Source organism: Triplophysa rosa, linkage group LG10, assembly GCF_024868665.1.
Source record: "Triplophysa rosa linkage group LG10, Trosa_1v2, whole genome shotgun sequence".
NCBI lineage: Eukaryota > Metazoa > Chordata > Actinopteri > Cypriniformes > Nemacheilidae > Triplophysa > Triplophysa rosa.
Genome location: NC_079899.1, coordinates 13988827 through 14009302, shown reverse-complemented (window position 1 = coordinate 14009302; position 20476 = coordinate 13988827). Strand labels below are relative to the sequence as shown.

Below are 20476 nucleotides of genomic sequence, written 5' to 3'. Positions count from 1 at the left end.
TCTTCTACAAACGGTCCAGTTGCCATTAACAACCAAACGCAGCAAAGGATTTACTCATTAATATGAATCGATTCAGCGGTCACCATTGGTGTCCGTGCTAATTAATATTCATGAGTTGATGCTGACGTAATGACGTTGATCTGTTATTTTGCAAGGGAAAATAACACATCTATATTTAGAACAGTTCATATTTTATTTGCATTTTAATTATTTTTGCGCACGTGAAGGCGTTTCTTATACATTATCACAAATATTGCCAAGTTATTGCTACACAAATAAACAATTACAGAAATGCGAAAACTGGAAAAAATACAGAACATTCAACAAACTTTATTACATTTATATTTCAAACTAAAACTAACAAAAACCTAAAGACACTCAGTCTCCTGAGTAAACGTCCATACTGTTACAGCTCAATAATACAATTTACAATAATAAGACCTTCTCCGAATGCTCCATGGCAATCCAGAAATATTGGGCAGCGTAAAATGTGCAGATAGTCCACGGCGCATAAATTAACATAAATAAAACTCAGTCAAGTACACAAAATCAACAGTGATTAGACCTAACAAATCACCCCTTGTTAATCACCTCATTTGTACCTTTATGAATAAAACCAACAGCAAGCTCAGCAGAAAATAAGTTCCTTGCATGTCAGACTATACGAGCTTCAGAAAGATTTTGAATGAGGATAAAACGACTGGTGCAAATTAATTCGGTAATGGTGAAGAATTGGCAAATAAGGCAGATAGGACAAAAGTCTCCAACGTTTCAGTGTTCCTGGTGAGATTATTAAAGTTTAAAAAGCCACTTCAAATCAAGGCAAGTTACGATTTTAGAAATATAGATTTCAGTACAGCAATACCCAGTCAATTTAAATGACAGTGTTCCTGAGATATCTTTACATCCAGTGGTTAATCAGGCAATAAAACCCTCAGGAATTTCCCCCAAAATTCCCTTTTCCTTCCCTTGTCACTTCATCAAAACACGAAAAACTTGGCAAAGTTGTGAACGCTATCTCGTCTTTCCAAGCCTCACACATTCAGTAGTGCTTTCCACAGTAGTTGAGAGCGTTAAGCCAAGAGCAAGTGTAGATCTCATGGGTTGAGGTGCAGTTATAAAAGGAAGATGTCAAAACAGCTGTAGGTCAAGGCGAACCCACACTTCCCCTGTGGGAACTTCATGAAGCAGCAGCCTCCTGGTGGATGGACTTTTATTCTCCAACTCTTTCTTAATAGTGGCCACGGGAACCTCAGTGCGTCCTAAGAACTCTACAGAGGGAGAAGAAATCATATGAAGCCTTTATTTTGGCTATGGTGTAGAATAGTCGTCCTAAATGGCTGTTGGTATGGTATACTAACCATCTGGTGAAAACTGCTCCCTCTCGAAAATCGTAATGCAGAGGACATCTTGATACACATCTTTAATGTGAAACTGACAGTTGAAGTTCCATTTGGGGTTGACTGTGTCATTGATGGCCCTGGAAGTGTAACACTGAGAGCGCATGGTCACCTCACAGAATGGATTACTCTTTCCTACGAGAAAAAGAAACAATCCAACCGTAAGACCACGGAAGTGGTGTAGATCACAGACCTTCAGGAAGAAAAGCTGATCTTTTAAATAAACCATTCACCATTTCCTTTAAACGATTTGAGCTCCATCGCCTCCAAGACGGTGACAAGCAGTCGTCCGATTCCGTTTGCTTTCATTGAGCGAGCTGTAAAACAGAACATAAGAGATTTGACCAGAGCATACGTCTCACCATAAGCCAGAATCAAGGCAATGATTCATTCGTTTTATTAGATTGAATTAACTGGAGCTGAAAATGTGTCGGTGATGTTCAATGTGAAAGGATTTACATTGAAAGGTCTTTTCCCGCTTCTTCTTCTCCGTCTCAATAAATTCCTCTGATGCAGCTTTGATCTTCTGAACCCATGCAGTTCTAACAGGACAAAGACGACGTACATTTTGTTACGTCATTTATGTACTTTATAATTGAAGTTATTCATATATACATGATGTCATTTTTGTATGACACATTTCCATATGCAATTTAATCATCTCTCAATTCCTCCTACAGTGACATTGTGAAAACCCGCCGTTGTTTCTTTTGCCTTACAGACAAGCATTCCATTTACGGTTCAAGAACTGTCCGATGTGTCCCGTAAACAGTAGCGAGCTGATAAAGCCGATAAAGAAAAAACTGACCTTTCGTTAATGTTTTCGGTCTTGAGGGTGTACACACGGTCAATGTGGGAGATGTGGAAAACGGGCTCATCGCTGGACGGATCTGACGGATGTTTCACTAGAACTTCATTGAGGAACACAGGCTGCAAAAGTACAAAAATTCATTACAATTCACACAATTTCATATTTAAATAAATAATGCCTAAAGTTTTAACGTGGAAAAAGTAACAGTCTATAAATAAAGAGGTGTGTAACCATACCGTCTTATACATCTTGTATTGCGTGTTGGACTTGGGGCTGAACAGCCTGTCTGTTCCTGTAGAAGTGAACTGCCTGACAGCTTGAGTAAACAGCAGAAAGTCGCTGAACAGGAAGGCGTATAACTCTTTATTGCTCTTGGTCTTAAACAGCTTTCCACTGTGCAGGAGTTTCCGAGGACCCATGCAGTTGGTCAGCGAGTTGAAGGTCAGATTCTAGACAAGTGACAGAGAAGTAATTATGTTATTTTTACTGTATGTTAAGTCATAACTTTGTTTTGTATAACTTTCATCTCTTAAATATGTTTTATATCCAGGTGATACAGAATGATTCACAGGCGTCGCAGGGAGTTACAAAATGGGATTTCTTACATCTGTGATTCCCTCACACTGCAAGTGAGACTGAATCCACTCCAATCTGTCCGAGTTCTCCTTCTCTCGGACGCCTTCATTCACCTGAAAGCACAGCAGCTCTGCCTTCTCCAAAGCCTCTTGCAGCTGAACATGGTCCACGTGACCCTCTGGAGTACTTTCAAGGATCTAGACACACACAAGTAGGTTACAACACAATTTAAATTCTCCTCAAAAATATCTACGTTTTCAAGTTATGCCGCAGTACTCACATTTTTAATATGGAGGGGGTATCTGGTAATCCTTTGCATAGGTTTTAGTAAAAAGCTGGACAATGGCATTCCTTTACACCGGTAGTCTGTGGCGATTTTCTGAAAGATATTCAAAGGTCAATTGTAACGTTTCACAATTTCTTTTAAAAACAGACACTTCCGAGTCAATTGTTTACTGGGGATGTAAATATTTAGCTTATGACTCGATATACTGTAATCATTTTTTTACAATATGGAACTAATCATTTTTCAAAACATTAACAATTTTAATGTAAAATAATCACAATTAAATAGGTCTGTCAATGGAAAACAAAAGCACGAAATAAAAAAACTTTAAACATCATTTTTTGATGCAAGTCACGTGTCGGCAGCTCAACCAATAGGATTAAACGGACGTCATGTCATATCATTTTAAAAAGAAATCACGTACATGTATCTTTACACACCTATTCTTAACTACAATTCTTTTTCAAGCATAACATTTTTAATGAACGTGTTTCCCCTTTGATTAACGTTTTTAAAGCCTCCGCGAATTTTTTACTGGAAAACAAGACAAAGCATTACACAGTTACACAGTTTATGTTCAGTATGTCTTTGAACTGTTTTAGCCTTGAGTGAACGCATGTGTGAGCTATCACCTTCATAAAGGTTTTGAAGTCAGGTTCCTGATCAGTTCTCTGTTGTAGCAGAGCAGCAGCGTTCAGCTGGCAGCTGCAGAAGCGGATGTAGGCCTGCATGTGAGAGAGCTCAGACGCCAGGACATCTCCGATCATGTGAACAGGCTCTCCTCCTGGTTTCTTCCTCGTCTTTAGAACCCTGACAATACACAAGTCATACATAAATTTGGTACCGTTACACAAATAGGCGCATTCATAATCAATAGTGAGTTTTTTTTTTTTATTACGAAAAACATACTTGAGCATCTTGCTGTTGCACTGTATAAGTTCTCTCCAGTTGACAAAAATCATGTTCATTTCAGCCTCCGTCAGACGACCTGACTCAGACATGGGCTTGTGAAAGACCTTACAGAAGATAAACTTGAAATGTCACATGCCACACTTCAAAACAGTGTTAATTTCGTTAACGAAAACTATGACGAAAAGTATTCGTTAACGACATGTTTTCACTGACGAAAACGAGACGATAACTAAATAAAAATGAATGCATTATAACTAAAACTGTAATAAAAATATACTGACATTTTCGTCAACTAATAAAAACGAGACGAAAATATTCTTGTCCCACCTGGCGGACATCAGTTTGCGCGCACGTGCTGCTTATCTCATATAAACGGTAGAGAGAAGTCTCTGGGAGAAGGGGAAGCACACACATGTATTCTGTGTCTCCACGCGGTTTACAAAGCGTCTTATTTTCCTTCACGATCGCCGGTAAAACGCCGCAAACTTGAAGCGCGACTGCAGGCGAGTCAGACCGAAACACATTACGAAGGAGCTCAAAGGTTTTATATGCCAATGTTAACTTAACACGAGCTGCTGCATAACGTGAAATGCAACATATAGTCAGCCAAAAGAAACCAGCGCTGTCCTCTACTGATTATAGAAGTGATGAAGTGAGTCTAACTGTACATTTCAACCAAATATGTAACATGTTTGCATGACTAAAGAAATGTAATACAATTTATATAATATGTCTTTTTGAAAGCTATTCTCATTCATTGCTGTATCAAGCAAAGACAGTGCGCTGTTTCTTCAAAGAGGCATGCCATGAGCCAATAGCCTTTGAGTGTGAGCCGTGTCAGAGCGTTTCATTGGTTGAATGAACACGCCCTACTTAACGAGTCAATTGAGTCAAATGGCATTGAACGAACTGGAACATGTCGTTCATGGTCTAATACTCTGCGTTCCAACAATGCATATCTAGTTACTGAACTTTTCTGAAAAATAAAGGTAATGACCTGGTTTAATTTCATTCTAAGGTGAAGTAAATTATGTCAAAACAGTTGAATCTTTGTATGGAACATTTAATTACACCAAGTAAATGATTTAAACCATTTAGATTTTAGTAGACTAAATATAATGTATATTTATTCGACTAAAATGTTTTTCATATTTCGTCGACTAAAACTAGACTAAAACTAAAATGATGGGGTTGACTAAAATGTGACTAAAACTAAATTGCATTTTCGTCAAAAGACTATGACTAAAACTAAATCAAAATTTGCTGTCAAAATTAACACTGCTTCAAAACCAGAAACATTGGCTCATTTGCGATGAATGTGAAATAAGCGATCTGTCGTTGCGTACCTCCAGGACCAGCTGTAGGTCTTCTATATATTTCTCTTCCGTCTCAATGAGCTCATCGATGTAGCCTTGTCGCTTCCTCTCCTGGGACCCTACGACAAGAGGATACAGGTGAAGTCACCCAGACGTAACAAACGCACTATAAGCAAAACCTAATTCACAGCTCCATAAGATCCGTCAGCGTTCAACTATGTGCAAAGACCAAGCACACTCAAGCAGACTCGAGAGCAAGCAGAGAAAAGCGAGAAACGTGTTGAGGGCACTCCAAAATGCTCCGACGTGAATCCTTACCTGGTGATGGTCGGCCAGTTTGACCATCCGGGGAGCCGGATTCTTTAGACGGGCCTTCCTCGTCCTCATCCCATAGCCGTAAAAATAGCAGTTTACCCCCCAAATGATCGTTCATGTTCCTGAGCTGTGCTGTGTTTAGTAAAACACTGTTCATTTACTGGGATGAACAGTGTAAACATGCTAGCCGGATTAGTTAATCTGTTTTCACCCATAACACTGACACAGACACGAGAGTATTGTAGATTAGTTTGATTATTACCATCTGTACTGACGTCAAAATTCAGTCATGGACGGATTTAGTAAACAAGACACTAGAGCACAGGTAATTCATGTATTTAATTTCAAAGTTATATTATCATAGTTATAAATTGCTTAATAACAATCACAAAAAATAAATCTCTATTTTTAATGTTACTCATTTACTTTTCTAGGTTATAAAGTATGCATTCAGCGTATTTGTTGTTTTTATAATAAAATAAAAATAAAAGGGATGACAAAAATAAGCTTGGATTTTTTTCCAAAGACTTTAATGTCTATATATTTTTATAGGTACAAGTGTTTTATATATTTGAAGGATTCACAAGAAATTTATATAAAGGCAAACATTCGTCTTCAACCACTATTTGCATAGTTTCCCGTATAATTTACCTGCAAACAAATCTGTTTATACAGAAGCGAGTCATGCACAAACATGGCATAAAACGCAGTAAATATGTAACACCACCACCCAAGGCAAAAGCGCTGTACTTAAAATAGCAGCTTGAAGACCTTCACAACATTTCTAAATACACCACACACAGTATGTAGTAATACAAATTGCGTTTCCTTTTCATTGATTTTACATGGTTTTCCAACTTTTGAACAATACAAACTATATAAATACTTAAAGTGGCATTTGACACCATTTCAAGAATACAGATGAAACAAAAGACAAATTGTTCTTTAAAAGCTCAAAATACCATCGTTTGCCTAAATGAAAAGCTCTAAACCTGTACTGAGACGGTTTCACACAAAGTGCAGATTAGTGCATCCTTTAAATTGACCAAACGAAGTGCCACCATCCCAAAAAGTGTATACGGTTTCAAAGAAGCAGTCATTAAGAAGCTTCAGGGGAACAGAAAGACTCGTATCCCCTTTATAAATGACACCCAGACTACCAGTCATGTGAATAAAAAGCTTTGTTGTAGTTTAAAACAAATGAAGAAATGAATGAATGTGTAGAGCGAGTTAGAAAGGGGTCATTAGATGTGTAAATGCTGGTTTCAGTGCTACCACCAGCTCTAAAGAGGGGGGATAGCGGAAAAGAGGAAATGTGTTACCACCCTACAGAGAAACACAAATGAGAAAAGAAACCAAAATGGGATTAACAATAAAAATAAAACTATAAAAGAGTAACATTGGATGATTATTATTTTTCCTTCTAACATGTGTAACTGGTAACAATAATTTATGAAAACAAATCCTACTTCATTCCAACCCAAAAAATGATACATAGAGCACCATACAAATGAACACCAAATATTGATAACTGCACTAAAATATTTACAGCTGGATAAAAACAAAGTACTGAATAAAGTACTTTACCGCCGTAAATGCATAATATCACGTCACATAACATCAAAAGAACACAACCTCTTAAATCAAAGAACACCTACTGTATATAGGCACAACGTTATCATTGTTGCCAACAAATGTTACTGTTGCCAAAGTGATCAAAAGAGAAAACCTGTGTGCCAATGAAACACAAAGTCAAATTTTTTACGGTCTCTACTTACACTGCTGACTGGGGTCAGAATCTGAAGTGGTCATTTTCACATAGTTGGTAGGGATCAAGCCTGTTACCCCATTGAGTTCTCCTTTCCACCAATCAGGATTACTTTTGTCCAACACGTTGATGATCTGGTTCTGGGAGAAGCTGAGCTCATCCTCGTTGGCTGCTGTGTAGTCGTATATGGAGATAACTTGGCAGACTACAGTGAGACACGTCAGAGAATCAGACGCGAAGATATCAAAGAATAGTTTTACAATGACTTTATAGGCATCCCACACAATCAGAATATAAAGTCAAAACTATTGGTTCTTACCAGCTGCAGGTGCAGGTGTGGATTTGCCGCTGTTTGACCCCAGGAGTTTGACATGTGAGGCAGGGAACCAGCCCTTCTGACGCTTCTTTCCCCTGGCCTGCACACACATGCAGAGACTATGATACACTTCTTCAAATAATTCATTGATGGAAATATGTGGTCATTAATACACTGCCCGTCCAAAAAAATTCACAGGCTGCGTCCGAAATTGCATACTGTGACAGTACGTACTGAATTTGAATAAGTACCTACCTATCGGCCGATAAAACAGTACGTTCTATGAGTGGGTGTAGTATGAATACATTTCGGACATACTGCGTCCGCCATGTTTTATGGTCATGTGACCCGTATGCTCTTTGACCTATGGAGTCTTGTGACTCCACACGCGTCTCCCAAAATGGGGGTTTGCGGAGGGTCACGTCAAAGCGCTCACACTTTGAGCATCATCGTGCATTTCGACACAAGTTTCGCCTCGGCTCTCCTAAAGTTGAACTTTATTAAAACTATTAACAGCTTTACAAAACAATCTGACTTCTGAAATACGTGAGAATGAGCTTTTTTATTATGCCTGCGCAGATCCCTGCACGAGCACTGCGGGTGAGAGAGAAAGCGTCGGACTGGAGCGAATCTCGTAACTGCAGACTGAAAGAATGTCAAAAGAGTATTTGATTTGTTACTTTGTTATGGGTGCATTAATTCACATGTTTTTTTCATCATAACGCCCAACTCGCAGAGCGCCGACTTAACCATGCCTACTTATTTACATTCCGCGGAATACACGGAATAGAAAAATCTCTTACGGTTGACATTTTTTTCCGCAGTAACGGAATATTCTGTCATTCTGCTAAGCCCTACTATATAGTATGGAAGTAGGCGATTTCGTATGCAGCCACACACTCTAATATTTAGTTGTACCGCCTTTAGCTTTGATTACGGCACGCATTCGCAGTGGCATCGTCTCGATAAGTTTCTGCAATGTCACAACACTTATTCCTGTCCAGAGTTGCATTCATTTTTCGCCGAGATCTTGTATATATGATCTTGGAACATGCCCGTGCCATCAGGGAAGAAAAAAACCATTGATGGAATAACCTGGTCATACAGTATATTCAAGTAGTCAGCTGACCTCATTCTTTAGTCACATAATGTTGCTGAACCTAGACCTCCAATCCAATGGGAGGCTCTTACCTATTTGCTTAGTTTAATCCAGGTGGTGACTTTTTTTGGACGGGCAGTGTACCACATGTGAAAAATAAAAGATCCCATTTATGGAAACCAAGCTGCAAAAATGGGTTATCTAGAAATCTCCATTATATTAAAGTGATAGTTCACCCAAAAATGTCTGAAAATTCTGTCATACTTTATTTACACTTTGTCATTTCAAACCTGTATGACTTTCTTTCTTCCGCAGAACACTTTAATACTATGGACACAAAACCAATGCAAGTGATTGGGTGCCGGTTAGCAACATTCTTCAAAATATCTTCCTTTGTGTTCAGCTAAAAAGTCATACAGGTTTGAAATGACAAGAGGGCAAGTAAATGATGACAGAATTTTCATTTTTGGGTGAACTATCACTTTAATGATAGAACTTTGACATATTAACTGTATATCAACAACTATACAGTATTTATCAACTTGGCTGGGGTGTGGTTTCTCACACAGAGGTTAAACCAATCAGAATGCATGATGAGTGCAAAAACGTCCGCTTTAAAGTGACAGGTCTCGCTCACCTGCAGTTCCCCGAGCCACCAACCGGAGGGGTTCTTGTTGAGGATGAGGATGAGCTGACCAGGGCCCAGATTTAACTGCTCTGCACCTGCAGCTGAATATGCAGTGTTCACCTGGGCCACTTCTACAAACACACATAACAGAAAATCGTTCACTTGCATAAAAAATATAATTTTGTATATAACGTTACAATTGTATATAATTATTACGTTATTTAGCTCTTTAACATGAGTTACCTGGCTTCTTCCCAAGTGCTCCAGGTTTACCAGAGAGACTTGAAGTCTAATGAGAAACCAAACATAAGTTGTAGCATCACAACACAAAAACAACATCTGTTTTCATTAAATCCTGTTTTTCTACTTAAAATGTCATTTTTTAATGACATATCAGCACTAAAGGCTTAAAATATAACGTTAAATTGAACGCCATAAAAGCTCAAATTAATTACATCAGTCTCCTTTGGCTTGACGTAATTGGAGGGGAAGACACCCGATCGGTCTCCTATGCTCCCTTTCCACCACTCGCCCTCTCTCTCCGCCACCAGGATGGTGTCTCCCTCAGAGAAGGTCAGATCACTAGGCTCAGGACTCTCATACGTATACAGTGCCACATACTCTGAAAACAAGATCCACATGCAAATGATTAAGAAAAATTCAACTGGACGCTGACGTGTAATGTGTATTTGTAGAATGGTTCATTCAGGAATGCAAATGTAAAAATATGTTTTACCTTCATAGGTGGATCCATCTGTAGTATCAGTTGCATCTGTAGAACTACTAAAGAAAAAATGACCACGTCATGCACCACAACACAACAAGACTATTCAATCCGTCAACACTAAACACATGTTACAAATAGATATTTATGCAAATTTACAACCAAGACAATAAAAACAGTGACACAAAACGAAGACGATAAAGCAAATCAACGTTGTTGAATTCTTTTGAAAACATAGGACAAGAATCATTTGATTTAGTTTGAAAATACCACTTCACGTTGATACTTTCCACAGACAAAGTACATGTAACATTCACAGCTACAAACTCAATCTATCGTCAAAAAAGCACTTATTGTAGTTGTGTGCATTATTTACTCTGCTGACGCATCACCGCCGCTCAACACAGTTACATAGGTTTTGGGAAACCACCCCTGAACCCCGTTGAGTTCTCCCAACCACCAGTTCTCCTGCTGCTCCAGAACCGTGATGACGTCATCTTTGGAGAAGTTGAGATGGTTGTCCTTCTTTGCAGTCCAAGAGCACAAAGCCCGAGCTTGAACATTTCCCACCACCTACAACACAAAATAAAGCAACATTAATGCAATTAGGAACAAAACACAACGTGGATATTGAAACCCTGAGCGCTGGAGGAATTCTGCATACCTGAATGTGGCTGGAGGAGGCGGAGCCTGATGCCTGGGTGGGAGTGAAGGCGGAGTTTTGCCGCTATGCGCTTCGCGCAAAACCGTCACTCAGTTTGCTGGTGGAAAAGCGTTTATAGAACATTCCAGATAATGTATCTTCGCGTATGACAAGAACCATTTCACTACTGTTTTTATTGTTTGTCTGGCAAACAATTTCTTCAAATCAAATGTATACAAAATTTCGTGCTTTGAACGTTTTAAACAACATGCTTGATCGCTCTTGGATGTAGTAGGTGCGAACAAACTATTTACTGAGAACACATTTCACTCATTTCAGTGAAATGTTTTTTTGATAGCTGTGAATGTTTTCAGAGATGGTTCTGTCCCCACAGGCACTTTGTCTGTGATGTTTTTTTGGGGAAATTGTGCATGCAAGTGATTGATACAGATGTACAGCAAACAGAATGAGGTATTTAGTTTGGAGATTGCACCTGGTGGAGATGGAGACCTGTGGCTTCAGGGCTTGTTTGGCTGTGGGCGGAGCCTCAGATTTGGTCTGCCTCTCCACGTAGCTCTCAGGGAACCAGCCCATCTTCCCCTGGCGACTGCCGTACAGCCAGCCCTGCTCTCTCTCTACGCTCTCATCCACCTAAACAAGCACACAACCCGTTGAGCAATTCATGCTTACTGTAAACCTAAACTGTAAACACTAAATACTTGTGTATGGAGTCAATGTATCCCTTATGTCCAGTGAGTTTTTTGTTGTTGTTCTTATGCAGTTTTGTATATTAGAAAAAAAAGAATTCACTGATACCCTGTGGTTTGCCTTTTTGACACATAATTTTGTACAACAAATACCTTTTGTCCGTTTTGTGGCGTGTTCATTTCTATATATAAATACACAAACATACATGTATATATTTAAGATATATGTGTAATATATATTTACATTTATACGTAATGTGTATTACACAAACACACGATTAATTGTGTTGACTGCATAATTTTTTTTCTATTTTAGACAATTTTTAGAATCATTTTTATTTATCTTTTAATTTATTTATTATTTTTTTTACATTTATTGTTTTTATTTTATGTTTTTTTACGCCTAAAATTTTATACTAATATAATAAAATGTATATAAAATATGTATAACAAAATACTCAGTAAAATATTTCACCAAAAATACTCTATAATAAACCGAATAGTGTAATATTTTTATTAATTTTTTTTGTTTCTTTTGTGTTGTTTAAAGGGGTCATATGGCTCGAATACGTGTTTTTCTGTGTCTTTGGTGTGTTATAAGTTGCCCATGCATGTATTAGACACGTTAAATTGCACAAATTAAAGTGTTTGAACAAAAGATGCATTCTATCTAAAAGCGAATGCTCACCCAGACCTGCCTGAAACGCCTCGTGTAACCACACCCCCACAAATCTACGTCAGTTCGTGGTATGAGTTGACTAAGACCGCCCAAATGTAAACGCAAGTAAGGCGGGCGTACCTGCCAGTACAATTGCTTTGGAACCTGATGTTCCAAATATGGTAAGAGGCGTTACATTTCCATCACACGCTTTCAGTATTCTACCAATCACTACGCACTGGTTAACTGGCCAATCATAGCACATCTCGCTTTTCAGAGCTATGAGCTTTGTTAAAAATCCACGTGTTTCACAGAGGCGGGGCTAAGAGGAGATACAAACATGCACGGTATGTGGAAAATACAGCGTTTTTGAACCTTAAATCGTGTATACACTTTGCATTACATCTAAAACAAAGGATAATATTTGTTTTAGCCGTGTCATTTGACTCCATTAATATCAGGTTTTGGGACATCGACAGTAAAACTGACCTCAATCAGGTCATCAGTTTCAAAGGAGAGCTCTTCATCATTTCTGGCTGTGAAGGGGTACAGAGCTTTAAATGTAGTCAGTGCAGCTGATCTTCTGTGCTGTGTTCCAAGCGGCTGTCTGGTGCCTGATATCCGGTGACAAATCACTTAAATATCAAACAATTGCAGTTTTATTTTTTTCTAATTCTGTTAATTTCTTCTCTCTTTACCTTTCCTCTCCGCCAGGCCGCGCAAAAGAGCGGCAACAATATCCGTTTTAACAGTGTTCTTCTTGTTCTGTTGATCGTCTCTCAGCTGTGAGGCTGCTGCTTCTTCCTCCTGCTGTTTCCTCTTCCTCTCCTCATCCTGTTTCCTTTGTTCCTCCTCCCGACGCCTCCTATCCTCCTCTTCCTGCCTTCTCTTCTTCTCCTCCTCCTGCCTTCTCTTCTTCTCCTCCTCCTTTCTCCTCCTCTCTTCTTCTAGTTTCTTTCTTTCCTCTGCGTCTCTCATGGCTGCCACTTGTGCACGCTGTCGCCTCCTCTCCTCCTCCTCCCGCTCCCTTCTTCTTTCCTCCTCCCGTCTCTCTTCCTCTTTTCTCCTCCACTCCTCCTCTCGTTTTCGCTCCTCCTCTAATCTCATCGCCTCCTGCCGTTTTCTCTCCTCCTCCAATTTCCTCCTTTCCTCCTCTAGTTTTCTCCTCTCCTCCTCCAATTTCCTTCTCTCTTCATCTCTTCGCCTGCGCTCTTCCTCCTCCTCCTGCCTCCTTTTCTCATCAAATCTTTTCCTCTCTTGTTCTCTTCTTTCGTCCTCCTCTCTGCGTCTCCTCTCCTCCTCTTCTCTGGCTTTACGTTCCCGCTCTGCCTGTTCTTTTGCAGCCTGTAAACGAGCCTGTCTTTCCCGTTCCTCCTCCTCACGAAGTTTGGCCTCTCTCTCCTCCTGTAGTTTTCTCTGTCTCTCTTCTTCATCACGCTGCAGTTTCTCCTGCCATTGTCGCTCCTTCTCTAGTTTGATACGCCTTAAATGAGAAGCAATTGGTAATAAAAGCTGCAATGTTGGACAGGTTTTAAATGTTATGTGCAAGTATCCACAAGTTTCCTACGGCCCATGACGCTTTGTGCTAAAGATGGGAGAAACTTTCAGTTCAATATAAACAAACGCATTTCAGGTCATTAATTTATAGCAGAATGTGAACTTAGACACTGACAGCACTTATAAACTAAGCATACTTTCCACTACTTTATCGAGGAATGGGATGATGATTTTAAAACTTGACGGCGGATATTTAGCAGCTTTATATATTTAGTTGTTGTCCGCTTCGTGTTGTGCCACAACGCCCTTAGCTGTTATAAAATGCACTGTAACCCACTGCTTCTTGGGGTTTATTGCTTTATTAGAATCCTTGTAAATCCAGTTTACGGTCTAGCGTTTTTATTGAAGACCATACAGTGTTTTGATGATTACATGAATCTATTTGAACTCCCTTTTAAAACAGCGAACTCTCTTTAAACTACGAGCACATTCAGTCTAAGTGATGTTTAATGTTCGTTATCTATTTACTTGAGATAAGCGGTCCACATTTTGAAGTTCGTCTTTTTAAAACTGTACAGTCCCTCACATGAGCAGTCCGTCTTAACTTTAGATCTGTGTGTGAAGCGCTCTTTTTTACGAAGTGAAATAAGCTTCGCCTGGTTGTAAGTGCAGCCACGAACAGCAGGTGTTGCTCATCAGTTTCGAAATGATTTTTTAATAGATTACCACATGAAACCAACAGTATTACAATTAAAAATATGAAACACAGTCTCATTTTCTGTCATTAGAATAAGTTATTTAAAGTGCAATACACTACTTCCGCCGCTTCACCGGAAGTTGTACCCACTCCGGTAGCGCCCTCCGGAAACTTGTGGATACCGTAAGTAAAAATGTCGTACTTCTGCTCCTCCTCCTCTTTCCTTCTCTTTTCCAGTTCCTCCTGCTTGCGTTTCTTCAGCTCTCTGATTTTGTCTTCCTTGATGGCACGCAGTTTTTCCAAAGCAGACTGTTGCATCCTCTGACTCTCTCTGAGATCCTGATAAATGATAACAAGATGATGACCACACATGCAAAATCACAATTCAAGAAAGCCCCCCCAAAATACCCTAAAATAATATTTGAGTGTGTATGAAAGACATCTCTCATATACACCTAGCAAGGATGCAAACAGCACCTCTAAGTAAATAAGATAATAACTATAAAAAATATACTTATTTCAAAAGCATACCATAATTTCCTTAAACATCACACATTACAATAAGACCATGTTTGAATTCCTTACCAGTCATGTGCGTTTATATCAAATCTTAATGTCATGACTAGCTAAACAAAAAACTTGATAACTGTCGCAAGATACCAGGAAGAAACAAGGAAGTGTCAAGACGAAAGTGTACATAAAGCCCTGTATACCTGTAGCATGCAGTAATTTTGCCACAAAAAAATCACATCAAAACTTTTTTCTCTTCATTCACAAAGAATTTCCACTACTGGGATAGTTCACCCAAAAATGAAAATAATACTCACTCCATACTACTCACCCTCTTGTCATTTCAAAACTGTATGACTTCACTTCTTACGCAGAACACAAAAGAAGATATTTTGAAAAATGTTGGTAACCGAACAATGGCTGTACCCATTGACTTCGTTTGTGTTCATACAATAGAAGTGAATGGTTACTGCATTCTTTAAAATATTTTCTTTTGTGTTGTGCAGAATAAATAAAGTCATACAGGTTTGAAATGACAAGAGGGTGAGTAAATGATGACAGAATTGTCATTTATAGGTAAACTATCACTTAAATGGTGGGAATCAATTTGAACAACTTTTAAATGCTTTCCTGCTTGATTTACAGGGTCGACATTACCATCTGTGGTAAATGACAGGCATGCCACAGATGCAGTACACAGGTTAAAGATACCACATTATATAAACGAGTATGGAAAGACGCTTTCAGAGATTGAAGCTGAGAGATTAAGAAAAGAAAGAGATTTGCAACCTTCAGAAGGAAGAAGAGATTGCTGAGGCAACTGAGTAAAGAGAGCAGGCCTTTAAGCATGCAGTCATCCATTTCCTCAAACTGCAGCGAAAGCCAGGGAGAGACAGACAAGTAGACAGACAGACAGAAAAGCTCTACAGCTAGTGATAAAGACACAGGGACAAAAGCATAGGGGTTATTTGCATTAGTGTCATGTGAAGCAGTCTATATGCTCTTAGCACTGAATGGTTAAGATTGGCTACAATGAAATGCTAAACCACAACAGCTACGAAATGATCCAGATTGCTACTGTAAGATGACTTTACGGGACAGTTCACCCAAAAATGAAAATTCTGTCTTCATTTTCTTACCCTCTAGTTGTTTCAAATCTATATAAATGTCTTTGTTCTGATGAAAGATATTTGGAGGAATGCTTGTAACCAAACAGTTCTGGGCTACCATTGACTTCCATAGTAGGAAAAATTGCTTTATTAATTTCTTTGTTCTGTTGAACACAAAAGAAGATATTTTGAAGAATGTATGAAAGAAAACAGTTCTGGGGCACTTTTGACAAAAAAATTACAATAGTAGTCAAAAGTACCCCAGAATTGTTTGCTTTCCTACATTTTTCAAAATATCTTCGTTTGTGTTCAACAACAAAAAAATGTATAGAGTTGGAACAACTTAAATGATGACAGAATTTTCTTTTTTGGGTGAACTGTCCCTTTAAGTCCTGTGGTTGAGTTTGCGTCCTGCAAAGAGTCGGTTTGCTCTGTTCTGATTGGTTCACATGAATTAATAGCGATGGTTGAGTTATATAAAAAGTTACCTGGATTTCTTTCTTATACTGATCCATGTCTGCTAATTTGGCTGCGGTTTCCGTCTCCAACACAGTAAACTGTTCTTTAAGCTTTCGACAAGTAAGATCTTTCTCTTCCACATTCCTCTTAAAAGTGTTTACAGTCACAGCTACAGCAGGAAAAAGAAAATCTTATTGGTTGGTGCTCTTATAATAGCATGCACAACATTTTTTACATTTTTTTAATTTAGACACAAATTCAATAAATCAAACATTTTAAAAATGTAAAAACATATTTATATAGACATACTAGGGAGGTTGTTTAGACTCAGATTGCGGAGTCTTTCGCTTAGTTTCTGCTGCTCGCTGGTCGACAGTCCCAACTTTCTCTTGAATTCCTGCAAAAACCAAAATACAAAATCGTTGAAAACAACTATTACCTTCCGAGGTACGGCTTTCCTAATTTAAATTGTACATTTTCCGAATTTGCAGAAGGCTGTGTGTGCATGTGGGTTGGTCAGACCTCCAACTGCATCTGTAGGGAGCTGATGTCCGTTATGCAAGAGTCTCTGTTCTGGTTGATCATGTCCAGCTCATTTTTTTGGATTCTCTTTTTGCCTTGAGCATCTCGGAGCTTGTCAGAGATCTGTCTCTGCTTGTTGCCCTAAAAGTAAAATGTGAAAACTTACACCACACTTATTACAGAGACAACTTTGTTTTCCCACCATGATGTCATCATCCCAGAGGTCTCACCACAGCTTCCAGCTCCATCTCCAGACTCCTCTTTTTGGCCCTGAGCTTGATGATCTCCTCCTGCTCCTCACTCTTCTGGTTCTGGAGCTCCTGTTTTCTCCTCCGCTCCCACTCAAGCTGACGCTGGCGCTCCAGCTCCTTTTTCGCTGCCTGTGAGGAGCATCACAACTGAGGTCAGTGGAAGCTCTTCTTATTCTACTTTACCTGAATCTTGTATCATCTTCTGCCGCTGACATTTATTCATTTTACATACTTGTGTAATTGCAGTTACTTAACTGCAAGTAACTTGCATTTGCGACCAACAAGTGATTTTTTGCAGAGATCGCCATGCACCATGCAAATTTGCTCGTTTATTAAAGTGTTTCCAACGGAAGCAGAGCACAAAAAAAAGCCAGTGTACCGAATCCCAACGAGAGAGAGAGAGAGAGAGAGAGCGAGCTGTGCAGGTAAACCTCATTTCCTGACCCGAAGAGGTGCTCTAGCGAGTCGCGACAGACCTATAGAGGCTGCAGTCTTTCCTTGTAAGAGCGCCTGACTCCCATGCCTCTTAGCAAGAGCGGTGCGACCGCCGGTTACAACAGCAGCTGTGCTTTTTCCCGCATGCTCAGCGCACTGCTCTCCGCTTTTTCCACGCTCAGCACACCAGAGCCCGATGAGGCAGCATGGAATAACGCTTGCAAATCTCTGCAGAAAGCTCCATGGAATTCCAGTATGCAAACACAACATGAGCGCATTACTATGATGCGATGTTTGTTGTGACAGATTTTAAAGCAACACTAGGGAGTTTTTCGACCTTAAAATAATCTCTCTAAAATTATTTTAGTGGTAGGACAACTCTTAACTGGACAAATTTTACTGCTGCTGCTACCCAAGCAGCCCTCTATCGGCTGAAATCACACTTGTAACTTTAGTGTGCGGGTAGGTACACAAGCCCCGCCCATCACCTGCTTTACGTTTTACTCGTAGCCTGGGTGAAGTTAGCCAACAGCTACAATAAGACGAAACGATCTAGTTCCAAACCATCACCATGGCAGAGCCAGCAAAAAAAACAAAGAGGAAAAGAGAGAATGTGATCGGACACGAGCCCGTACACGAATCAATATCTGACGGACTTACACTCGTGGCGCGAGCTGCAAGAGGCAACGGGTTGCAAAACGGATGGAGACCTAGCCTTCCTGCTACTAGATTTGACTGGAGTCGTATATGTAGATCTTTTCTTACTGTCTTGTACTTTTGAGCTTATTAGTTATTAGGCTGTGCTCAGGTTGTTTACTGGCGCACTAACGTTACTGGTTCACAATTTATAACAGTAAGGTAGACTAGAGATAATGTAATGTTGCCGAGTCTCAATAGCTTACGTAGCACGCTATGCGCTAATGGCTAACAACCAGCTGCCACCTCAGAATCTAGTTTGAGCGATTAGTATAGCCCAGTAGTATACCCTGCGGGAGCCAAAAGAGTGCTTTAGTACATGCACAGTTTATGAAGTGACATAATGTAACAACGGTTTCTGCTTAGTCAACAAATTCACGTGTATTGCGCTGCCCACGGGGAAGCTTATACAGCGACAGTATTTACGACACTGATAACAGACAATTGCGCTTATCAACCACATGGGGGAACCCTAAGCAAAAGTTCTCTAGCGTTGCTTTAATGAGCCTTACGATGAACAATGTGATATTTGAGACGTTTAAAACGAAACTAACCACGGAGAAGTTCAGGGAACGTAATTTATCCGTCTCTTACTTGAGACACCACTGGATCATTTCAAATCCGTTCAAAGCGAGAACAAACGACATGCGAATTCTCTTGTTAAGTTTTATGTGAAGTTATCTTTACATTGTGTTGTGAACATGCAGAAAAATGTCATTATTACAAACTAAAATCAACATAATAACGTATTAACACAACCCCCTTTTTTGCTTTAAACTCTATAAACAATAAAATGTTTACTCTTTCATACAGTATATATAATATATTAATATGGTCTTGACATGATCCTTTTCTGTTGGTTCAAATGAATTCAGAGTACAAATTTGGTCTGGTGTATTCAGAGTTTAAACAGTCGTCTTAGCATCAATCAATAACAAAGCTTCTCTGCCTCTTTTTAAATTATGGAGCCATTGGAGCCCTTTATTACAATAAATAAACATTATGAATCAATAATGTAAATCAGTAAACGTTCTCAAAGGTGCTTTGAAGACCGATAATGGTGTTCACCTCTTTTCTCTCTAAATCTCGGAGTCTCTCCTCTTCTTGTTGTCTCTGCAGCTCTCTCTGTCTCTCCAGCCTCTCCTCCTCCTCTCTCTTCCTCTTCAGCTCCAGCTCCCGCGCCTCCCTCTCTCTCCTCTCCAGCTCCTCTCTGGCCTTCTGCACTCTCCTCTCCTCCTCCCGGCGCTGCTGCTCCAGCAGGGCCTGTCGACGCTTCTCCAGCTCTGCCTTTCCTAGTTCCAGGTTCTGCTTGAACTTATCCTCAAAGGTCACTTGATACAGAGCGCATACAGAAATCATTACAATTACTACACCTGCTTTTGGCACACCAGAATGTATGAGGGATAATTCAAAATAATCAAAAATCTGCCATTATTCTGGCATCTGATATCTGTATATGACTCTTTGCTCTGTGGAACACAAAAGAAGATATTTTGAGAAATGTCACAGTGGTTTTGTGTCTATACAATGGAAGGCAATGGGGGCCAATGTTGTTAGGTTACCAACATTCTTCAAAATATCTTTTTTGTGTTGTGCAGAAGAAAGAAAGTCATACATGTTTGAAATGACATGAGGGTGAACGAATGAGCAAAGAATTTTCATTTTGGGGTAACATATCCCTTTAAAACACACAAATTAATTATGTAACAAAATATAAAAGCAAACAGTACCACGGGACGTTACACTACTGTAAGTAATAAGCCAAACACACTTTTTGTCTTTATAATAGTGTATTATATTCAATATTGTTTAATCACTCATACCACACTTACAGTATGAATGTCACAGGATTAGACAAAACAAGTCTGATCGGTTTTAAGTGTTAGTAGTATATACATAACTGGGTGAGTGGGAGGGATGACACAGGCTTAAAATCAGCAGTCTGCAAGCACACAATGGGCCTCATTCATGAAACACGAGCAGAACAAATTTTTGTGCAAATCGTTCGTAAAGTCGTTCTGACGTAAATTTTCGGATTCATGAAAATGTTCGTATTTTCAAAATGTTAGTTGGTACGAAAGAAATGTACACCTGCTCCCTACCACGTGTACCAATGGTGCGTAAAATATTCAAACGTCCTG

At 39.4% G+C, this 20476-nt stretch overlaps 1 protein-coding gene across 2 annotated transcripts in view; it reads right to left on the bottom strand.

Moving 5' to 3' along the window:
• Positions 1 to 180: 180 nt before the first annotated feature.
• Positions 181 to 20476, bottom strand: part of itsn2b (intersectin 2b) — a 36218-nt gene continuing 15922 nt past the window's right edge. Inside the window, exons 12-37 of one of the 2 annotated variants that reach the window (XM_057343131.1) lie at positions 19404 to 19666; positions 17184 to 17333; positions 16954 to 17094; positions 16741 to 16828; positions 16461 to 16600; positions 14556 to 14692; positions 12858 to 13642; positions 12649 to 12773; positions 11288 to 11445; positions 10164 to 10210; positions 9883 to 10049; positions 9671 to 9716; positions 9437 to 9558; positions 7704 to 7800; positions 7395 to 7589; positions 5332 to 5420; positions 3983 to 4089; positions 3706 to 3883; positions 3068 to 3166; positions 2817 to 2984; positions 2448 to 2660; positions 2209 to 2330; positions 1860 to 1942; positions 1634 to 1717; positions 1362 to 1535; positions 181 to 1271 (exon numbers count right to left, since the gene is read on the bottom strand). In XM_057343131.1, the coding sequence (XP_057199114.1) occupies positions 1132 to 1271; positions 1362 to 1535; positions 1634 to 1717; positions 1860 to 1942; positions 2209 to 2330; positions 2448 to 2660; positions 2817 to 2984; positions 3068 to 3166; positions 3706 to 3883; positions 3983 to 4089; positions 5332 to 5420; positions 7395 to 7589; positions 7704 to 7800; positions 9437 to 9558; positions 9671 to 9716; positions 9883 to 10049; positions 10164 to 10210; positions 11288 to 11445; positions 12649 to 12773; positions 12858 to 13642; positions 14556 to 14692; positions 16461 to 16600; positions 16741 to 16828; positions 16954 to 17094; positions 17184 to 17333; positions 19404 to 19666 (4118 nt within the window). In that variant the 3' untranslated portion in view covers positions 181 to 1131. The remainder of the gene's footprint in view (positions 1272 to 1361; positions 1536 to 1633; positions 1718 to 1859; positions 1943 to 2208; positions 2331 to 2447; positions 2661 to 2816; positions 2985 to 3067; positions 3167 to 3705; positions 3884 to 3982; positions 4090 to 5331; positions 5421 to 7394; positions 7590 to 7703; positions 7801 to 9436; positions 9559 to 9670; positions 9717 to 9882; positions 10050 to 10163; positions 10211 to 11287; positions 11446 to 12648; positions 12774 to 12857; positions 13643 to 14555; positions 14693 to 16460; positions 16601 to 16740; positions 16829 to 16953; positions 17095 to 17183; positions 17334 to 19403; positions 19667 to 20476) is intronic. The other variant, XM_057343132.1, reaches the window with a different exon arrangement.